The following is a 10,016-nucleotide window of genomic DNA, read 5'->3' as shown; positions in this document are numbered from 1 at the left end:
TGGCATCTCACACGGTAGCCAAGGTGTTAACCTACCTACTTACATGTACTTACACTATACTTGTTATTCTATTAGTCTACTTGTCTACAAACATGGGAGGCCTATGTCCAGCAGTGGATCTAGAGGGGCTGATGATGATGATGATTAGTCTATATCACTTCTCTGTAATTCCAAGTTCCTGAAAATAAAACAGAAGGCAATTTTAATACAATGCATATAGAGCGTGAATATCGAGGTTAGGGAGTTGAACTAACTCAAAATGTAAAGTGATTTTCTTATTAAATTTGTAAAAGTATTTCTAAGAATACACAAATAGCATTTTGCAACTAAGAAAAAAATAATATTAATTACTGAAAAATATTGAATTAACATTACTTTTAGTAGAATGCAGTAATTAATCACATCATAGTTTTTGAGAAATTAACTCATAAAAGAAAGCAATTTTGATTTGTTGTAAACACCACATGAATGTAATTTAAAAATTTGGTTGTATGTTAATTTTTTACAATAATTATTAAAATTTATTGACCACCACTTTAAGGGTACATTTTTGGACATAGTTATTAATTTAAAAAGTCCACCGAACCCACTGCAGGAAACAGAGATTTTAGTTATCGAGGTCCATAAAACACAAAATATTTGTCATATACCTACCTACCAACAAAGTTCTTTTTTATCTTATGTCTCTGTGGATTAAAGTAAAAATATTTATTATAAATAAAATAATTATTTACCCACCTAATGACATTAATGTTATCTTCAATGTTGCTGTACTTCGTAATTATCCTTTTCAAAAGTTGATGTCTTTGTCGAGTCTGTCTATACTCCCAATCCTAGAACGAAAAAACAAATCAATTTTCTTTTAATGAAAACTAAAAATCAATAAAGAGATATGGTATGCATAGAGACCTATAATTTAAACTTGAATGGTAAGAATTAAGAAGTCAATAAATAAAACTGATGATAACATGCTATACACTCTATGTTTTGCGTATGATCAGATTCTTACGGCCTAGGGTTATAACGATATTGAATATTATATGACACACAAAATCTTAGAAGAGTACCTGCACTGGGGTTTGGAAATGAATACCAATAAAACGGAATATATGTGTGTTGGAGGTATACAGCAAAATCTATCGTTGGAAAATGAAATAACTATTAATCACTGTCAGGAATATAAATACTTGGGTCTTAAAATTACACAAGATGGAACATTGGACAAGAATAGCAAAGAAAAGTGCACGCAAGGAAGGAAAGCTATGGCATTATTAAACACAATCCTATGGGACCAAAAGTATCTCCAAAGAAAATAAACATAACATCTATAACAGCATTGTAACATATAGCAGCGAATTTTGACCACTAAAAGAAAAATCCGAAAAGATGCTCAGGGAAACTGAAATGGACTTCTGGATAAGAGCTGCTCGTATATCAAGAATATATAAAATCAGAAATACAAGAATATTGGAGATAATGGATACAATATACAATACAATTCATACAAATTGTAAACAAAGCAACTAAGATGTTTTAAGCCACTACAACGTACGGAAGACGACAGATTACCTACGAAAAGCTGGATAGAAGAAATTCATAGGGAAATGGGAAACTATACATATAGAGAAAGAGGCTTGAAGGAAGATATGTGTTACGATACAGAAAAAGGCGATTATATAATGTATAAAAAATTGTATTTTCACCTACCGATATTCAATTTCAGCAATTCCGGCACTATCCAGCAATGAAAATATGTTCAGTTCAGTAGTATTCAGTACAAACCATGTACAAACCGCCAAATTATCTATTTATGCCGGGCCGGGCCGGGAAATTGCAAATTCTCACAACAAAATGGCGTCCTAAAAACACAAAGTCAATGTCAATTGTCAAAAATGTAAATTTTCTTCACGGTACAATCAAAATACTTTATTGTACCATGGGTAAATTTTAGTTTCAGAAACAGCAGCGCCCCTATGTGCTACTTACCTGCGCAGAAAGATTGTGCCAGTTATTCCCTATCCTTTGACGTCTCTCTTTTTTTTATTTCTCTATGGGCTAAACGTAAGTGAACCTAGTGAAGTTAACTGTGCCGTTAGCAATGATGCTGCGTCTTCTGTTGTTGCTACTACGAGCACCGATCCATTTCCAGTAGCAGAGGACCGTAACCAGTTAGGCTTATTACAAGTAAGAGCAAACAAATATGATATTGGACACTATTGTCAAATCAACTCTACTCAAAGCTTAACAAATGAAGAAAAAAATTCACTGTTAGAAAATGTTTGGAAACCTCCGATTGGATATAAATTTCCTACTATTTCTAGTTCAAACCATGCTAGATCTTTTTAAATGAAATGGCTAGAAGAATTTAAGTGGTTAGCATATTCCGAGGAAAAATCTGGGTCATTTTGTAAATACTGCGTAATATTTTCTCACTCCGAAACTGTAGGAAAAGGAGACCACCAAATGTCAGGGGCATTGGTAAATAAGGCTTTCACTAATTTGAAAAAGGCAAAAGAAGTATTTGGTAAACACGAAAAATGTACATATCACAAACGATCAATTTTGGTAGCTCAAAATACAAAATCTGTTGTAACTAAAAAATCGGAGAGTGTTATCAATCAACTAAATGCTCAAAGAATAATAGATATTAAAGAAAACAGGAAAAAGCTTATTCCTATAATAGAAAGTATAAGATTTTGCGGGAGGCAACAAATAGCACTAAGAGGCCACCGTGACAGTGGACGAATAGGCTTAGAAGAGCCAGAAAAAAATGATGGAAATTTCCGATCTTTGCTCAGATACAGGGCTAACAGTGGAGACAATGATCTAAAACTTCAATTATTGAGCAGTGGTGGTAAGAGTATGTACACAAGTTCTTTTATTCAAAATGAACTGATTAGCACGTTTGGTCATTTGATTCAAAGTCAGATTGTCACAAATGTCAGAAAATCTATTTTTTACTCTGTTTTGGCAGACGAAACAACTGACATTAGTCAAGTTGAACAGTTTTCTCTTTGTGTACGGTATGTCGACGACTCATCATATAAAATCAGAGAAGATTTCCTGACTTTTGTTCCAGTGTATGACGTTACTGGGGCAGCATTAGCTAACACAGTTTTGGATACCTTGTCAAGCTTAGGGCTTGACCTGAACAAATTGAGAGGCCAAGGGTACGATGGTGCTTCCACGATGAGAGGGCCCTTCAGAGGGGTGCAAGCGTGCATCAAACAGAAACTGCCTCTAGCGTTGTACACACACTGTTCTTCACATACCCTAAACTTAAGTTTATCAGATGCAAGTAACATACCTTCTATAAAAAATTGCATGGGCGTTATTAAAGAAGTCTGCGCATTCTTCCATAAGTCAGCCAAAAGAACTGAAGTATTAAAATTAACCATTACTGAATGTTGTCCTGAACAAAAGAAAAAGAAACTTATTTCTTTATGTGAAACAAGATGGGTGGAGAGGCATGACTCGGTGCTTTTATTTAAGGAACTATTGGAACCCGTCAGTCTTTCCCTTTTGAAAATTGAAGAAGAATCAAGTGACTCAGCGCCTAAGGCACACGCTCTAGGTAGTTCTATCACTCAATTTCAATTTCTTGTAAATACTTTTGTTTTGAGCCATATGCTGTCTAAAACACATAACTTATCTGAGAATCTTCAAAAAAAGAACTTAGATCTCACACAGGCTGTGAAAAATGTTTCGAATGTCTTAGATCTGCTTTCAAAAGAAAGGGAAAATGCCGATAACAACTTTAAAGTCCTGTATAGTCAAATACAGGAGCGGGCTGACAAACTTAAGATTAAAGAGGAGGTTCCTAGAATTTGCCGCCTTCAAACAGCCCGCAACAACGTTCCATACAGTACCCAAGAAGAGTACTATCGCCGAGCTGTTTATTTACCTTACCTAGACGATTTTTGCAATTCGCTGAAGGAACGCTTTGAGTCTCACAAGGAAACAGTTGCATCCTTACAAAACATCCTTCCAGAATTTTGTATCAAAACTGATTTCTGTGCATTGGAACCTGCTTTCAATTCCTATAAAGAGGATTTGTCCCATAAAGAGGTTGTGGAAAGCGAGTTCATGCTGTGGAAAGAAAGGTGGAGCCAAGAGAAGTATGAAAATCTTCCCAAGTCAGCCGTAAGCTCTCTTGAAAAATGTGACCAAGATTTCTTCCCAAACATTTATGTTCTATTAAAACTGCTAGCAGTTCTGCCTGTTTCTGTGGCAACCGTGGAAAGATCGTTCTCAAGTTTAAGAAGGCTAAAAACATACTTGAGAAATAGCACTTCGGAAAATAGGCTTAATGGGCTAGCGTTGCTTTCAATCCACAGAGACTTTGCAATAAGCAATGAAGAAGTTCTTGACAAGTTTGCGAGTGTACCAAGAAACCTTGATTTTGTGTTGTAAACTTAAAATATAAAAGTTGTAATAAAGTTGTAAACTTAAAATATTAAATTAAAATAAAAATATACCAATTCTTTAAATTTTTTTTCGTGGGAGTATACCCGAACCCCCCTCTGCTTATTCCATACCCCCCCCCCCGGATTCCCCGGTTATTGCCCCCCCCCCAAAATATTTTCCTATATCCGCCACTGGCCAGAGGTGTAACCAGGATGATCCTAAGGTTGGGGGGGGGGGGAGTTACATCTACTTGAAGGTCTCTGGGAGATATGGAATAATAATGGTGGTAAGCGTATAGAGCTCAAAGTACATCCAAAACCTGGTTACATCTATGAGCTATGCCTATTGTTATAGACGAGCGGCATACCCCAAAAAAAAAACGCTTATTTCTCGAGATACTGACCACGGTGAGCTGAATGGCTAATTTTAGTCATACTTTATGTCTTTGATGGTGCTGAAAACCAAAATTAGGTTTATTTGAATTTTTTTGGGGCGGGGGGGCATTGTCAAAACCGCAATTTTACCCTAAAAATTAAAAAAAATCACGTTTTTTACGCTTAAATCGCTATAACTCTGTTCCTACAACTCCATTTTATATTTTTTTCTGAAATTCTTACAGTATATAGCTTCACCATTCTGAAGACAATTGTTGTACCTACTTGTTTCAAGGTCTTAGTCTGATTCTGATAAAAGTTATGAATTTTTTAAATTGAAAGGTACAGATTCCTGAATTGCAATATGTTTAATCTCAAAGGTTCAGTGACAAAATTTGAAATTTAGCTTTTTAATCACATTTATGTTAAAACATAGAGTACAAAGAAGTATTCTGGAAAGTTTTAGATCAAAATGTTTTATAGAAAAAAAAATGGTGCATCTTTTAATATCGACGTTATAAATCCCCAAAATAGCGCTTATTTTTGGAGATGCTGACCATGGGTGGTGAATGGTTAATTTTGATGTTACCTTATATTTTGGATGGTGCTGAAATCGAAATGACGTTTTTTGCGTTTAACTGGCTACAACTCTGTTCTCTTTTAATATTTTTAGAATTAGTAAAAGTAAAATTGCGATTTTAACAATGTTCTCCCACATAAAATTCAAAGTAAACCTCATTTCCGTTTTCAGCACCACCAAAAACATAAAGTATGACTAAAATTAGCCATTCACCTCGCCGTGGTCAGTACCTGGTCATTTTAGGAGTGCCTGCCGCTCGCCTATTAGCTATATCTTATATAACTATAATATTAAATTTTTATTTAATTTAAGCCATATTGTTAGCTATAATAAAATAAAGAGCCGGCTCTGAAGCAAAGAGCGGCATCAACATTTGAATGCGAGAAATTTATCTTTATAAACGTCAAGTAGAACCTTTTGATGTTACGATGATCAATTTATGAATTTGATAATGACCACAATAGACATAAGCCTTCTGAAGAAATTATCCTTCTCGCCAGCTTTTCAATCAGTCAATGATGTCGGTAGACATCAGATGTCTTCTGTTAGATAATAAATTTTAAAAATAATAATAATAGAGTATATATACAGAGAGGGGTAAAATTATGGAATAAATTCATTTTCTCTAAAATGGACGATTGCAATTTTTTGGCATACAGGGTGTCCCAGACTAAATTAGCCACGCTATATCTCTTAAACGAATAGAGATTTTCGAATGTGACAAAAAGTGATATATTCTACTTGTAATACACTTTAATATTATGGCGTACAAAAAAATCATCCCCTAAATATTCATCCCTTAGTTACAACCCCTAACTTTAATTTTTTTAATAGCACACTGTATATTTTTTTATAGTTTTGAGTGTGATATTTTATCGTCTATTCAACACAGTTTTTGAAAATAAAATCGGTTCGTAAATAACCAAGAAACTATCAGTTTATTTTTGTTAATTAATTGTTTGTCCCGGACTAATTTATCCAGGCTATATTTCCTAAAAGAATAGAGATTTTCGAATGGGACAAAAACTGATCTATTCCATTTGTAATACACTTTCATATGGCGTAGCAAAAATTCATAAAGTTGAACTTCATTAAAAATGAAGTTAGGGGTTGTAATAAAAGATGAATATTTAGGAGATAATTTTTTTCTACGCCATATTAAAGTGTATTACAAATGTAATAGATCAGTTTTTGTCCCATTCGAAAATCTCTATTCGTTTAAGAAATATAGCCTGGATTAATTAGTCTGGGACACACAATTAACAAAAATAAACTGATAGTTATTTACGAACCGATTTTATTTTCAAAAAATGTGTTGAATAGAAGATAAATGACCACATCCAAAACTATAAAAAATATACAGGGTGCTATTAAAAAATTAAAGTTAGGGTTTGTAACTAAGGGATGAATATTTAGAGGATGATTTTTTGTACGCCATATTAAAGTCTATTACAAGTAGAATATATCACTTTTTGTCTCATTCGAAAATCTCTATTTGTTTAAGAGATATAGCGTGGCTAAATTAGTCTGGGACACCCTGTATATTTCGTAGATACTAGTGACGTCATCAATCTGAGCGTGAAGACCTACTAATGGATGATTGTTTTAAATAGGAATAGGAAATGGTGTTAAATTATCTGTTCAGTAATAGAAACATTAACATCATTATTTATACAGGGTGTCCAAAAAAAATAGTTTTTGAATTAAATTAATTGACACAAGAAGAAGAATGTATGTAATTTATTTAACTCAAAATACTGCTGTTATAAAACAGAAAAAATGTTTATTTGGCAAAAAAACACTGCTTTTCACTTAAATTAAATGTTTAAACTGCCAAGAGGCAGGTGGGAGGCTGTTTGAGATTTAATTTAAGCGAAAAGAAATGTTTATTTGTGAAATATAAACAATTTTTTCTATTTTCTGACAGCAGTACACTGTATTTTGAGTTAAATAAATTACATAAATTCTTCTTTTTACGTCAATTAATTTAATTCAAAAATTATTTTTCAATCACCCTGTATAAATAATGATGTTACTGTTTATATTACTGAATAGAGATTTGAACAGCCTTTCAAATGAGCTACTACACGTCCCCTATTCTCTCTTAAAAATCATCGATTACGTCATCACGCTCAGATGGATGACGTCACTAGTATGAAATGTATGCCAAAAATTGCAATTTAACAATAAAAATGAACCTGTTTCGGGATTTTTCTCTAAATTCGTCCATTTCTGAGAAAATGAATTTATTCCATAATTTTGCCCCTCTGGTAGATATAGTTACAGACAATATAAAAAGATTCTATAGGTAAGATTAGTCGGTAAATAATAATTTAGATACAGGTATTTTTCAAATATATTTTGTTTTTTAATTAAGGAATACTGCAGAAATATGACGAACATTATTAGAGAGTGTTGAAATCTATTGATATGGATTGAATTGAATGTATTGGAATATTTAAAAACACCTCACGAAAGAATTTTGAAAATAAAGGAACCTGGTGGTGGTCAAAGAACGTTCAAGAAAAAATAAAGAAGAAGAAGAAGTTATATAAACAGTGGCAAGAAAACACAGATCTTCAAATCTAGACGGTTACAAAAAGGGAAACGAAAATAGCAGTAGAACAGCCAAAGAAGAAGCGTATGCAAATATATATCATCAACTTGATACCACCGAAGGTGATAAGACGAAAATACTAAAATAATACATAGTTCACGCAAGTACCTCAGAAAGCAATGGAAAAAGTTCTTTGACAGTTTATTAAGTGAAGAATTAGACAGAAAACAAATTGATCTAACGGAGAAAGTAACAACAAAAGTCATCAGAATAACAAACGAGGACGTTGTACAAGCATTTCAAAAAAATAAAGAAAGATAAAGCAGTTGAACCACATGATATTCTTAAAGAAATGGACAGCTTTAGGAGACACAGCATTAAAAAATCCACGAGGAAAATAAAATTCCTGTAACTGGCTGTATACCATAAATCACAAAGATACTGGATCCTTTGTAAAAGGTATATTTAAAAAACCCCATTAAGGGTTACATCATATAAACAAAACGTTCTCGGATTAATAAATAATCCATCATCAGTGTTTAAAAGCTCTCAAATAATAAGTACAACCTAATTAATAAAAGACAATGTTGTAACAGTTGACTAAAATTGAGAATTGACAGAAATCATACTTACAATAGCATGCATGCGTGAGCCACCAAAAAGTTATAGGTAAAAACCCTTTAAATTTTGCAAGATATTAAATGATACTACATATTATAAATAAAATTGATGGATGTTGCAAATATTCCTGAATATTACCCAGGGCAACACAGGACTCTAACCCACGTGGATGTAATATGAAAGGGATGAACTTCACATATTGAGAGTTGAGTGTCAACTAGAGGTGAAAGAACTTTAGAAGAACGTCCGAGACAAATTGTCAATGCGACGTTATGAACTGTTTTGTTACTTCAGCCAACGAATTTAAAGTTTATGTTGAAGTTGTTAACATCAACCCTCCTTAAAATCTAGGAATACTGCCAAATATCGAGTTGGACTGTTTTCTTTGGCCTACTCTGCATGTATATGTATTATTTTGCTCTGTATTTTATGAGATTGATCAGCATCTTATTAATTCAATTAATTAATTAATTATTTTAATTGCTACTCATGGAAACAAAACCAAAATTTATTAAAACTTTCCAACAAAATTTATTCTCAGGGCTAGTTGATTTTAAAGTATTACCTTTAGTTTGTGGCTTCTAGTATTTCTCGTTGCTTACTTTATCCAGGACAAAACAGGGAAAATAAATGTACTCAAAATCATGTGAATTCTACAAACATTATTTATTTATATACTATACCATAAACATAAGATTCAAAATGTATGCTAAAACTGTATTCTGTTGTCAAAATTTCTTATCTAATAAAAATAATCTTTAATTCTACTATCTCCTTTTTCTTTTAACAAATTTTCATTTAAATGATTCGGTAGACTGTTCTTATTATTATATAAAGAAAACAATATTTAATTTACCTTAAATGAATGAATGAATAAATTATGCAGTAAAATCTGTTAAATTGACAAAAAAAAACAAATATGGTATGTAATATAATATACAACAATTCTCTCCTTTTCACAAATAATCTGACTAACCTTTTTTATCTTCTTTACTTCTTCTCATGGATTGTGTTGTCCTCGGTTCTCCCACACGTGCTTCTCGGATGCTGCTACGGCCTTTCTCTTCTAAACTGTTTCACGAACAAAAAACAGCACTCGCTCGAAATCTCTCCTCTATTTAGTCTCCGACTCGATGCAAACAATATCAATCTTTATAACTCCAAGATTTTTTCTCTCAGTTCGATATCTTGTGCAAAATTGATACAAACCGACTACTCGTTCCAGACAGAAACTGGAATCTATTCGGACACGAGCAGATTGTACTTCTCGACTCGATCACGATTTCGTCTCAACAGGAATCTGCTTACACGGCCACCAAATTCACCACTTTACACAAAATTACTATTTTTCAAACTCGACTGCACCCTTCCGATCTTAATTACACAGTAAAACTTTTTCCCTCATCAATCTGAGACTCAGCCACTATGTTATCTCTCCATCAATCTCTTCGCCAATCACAAGCATTCTCTCTACACA

General features: G+C 33.0%; 1 protein-coding gene across 1 annotated transcript; it reads left to right on the top strand.

Moving 5' to 3' along the window:
• Positions 1 to 3,324: 3,324 nt before the first annotated feature.
• Positions 3,325 to 4,413, top strand: LOC126883423 (52 kDa repressor of the inhibitor of the protein kinase-like). Its single transcript, XM_050648972.1, has one exon. The coding sequence runs from the start codon at positions 3,325 to 3,327 to the stop codon at positions 4,411 to 4,413; it is 1,089 nt and encodes a 362-aa protein (XP_050504929.1).
• The last annotated feature ends 5,603 nt before the right edge of the window (positions 4,414 to 10,016 follow it).

The sequence above is a fragment of the Diabrotica virgifera genome, chromosome 4, assembly GCF_917563875.1.
Source record: "Diabrotica virgifera virgifera chromosome 4, PGI_DIABVI_V3a".
Taxonomy (NCBI): domain Eukaryota; kingdom Metazoa; phylum Arthropoda; class Insecta; order Coleoptera; family Chrysomelidae; genus Diabrotica; species Diabrotica virgifera.
The sequence above is the reverse complement of the archived record's forward strand: the minus strand, read 5'-3'. Positions and strand labels throughout refer to the sequence as shown.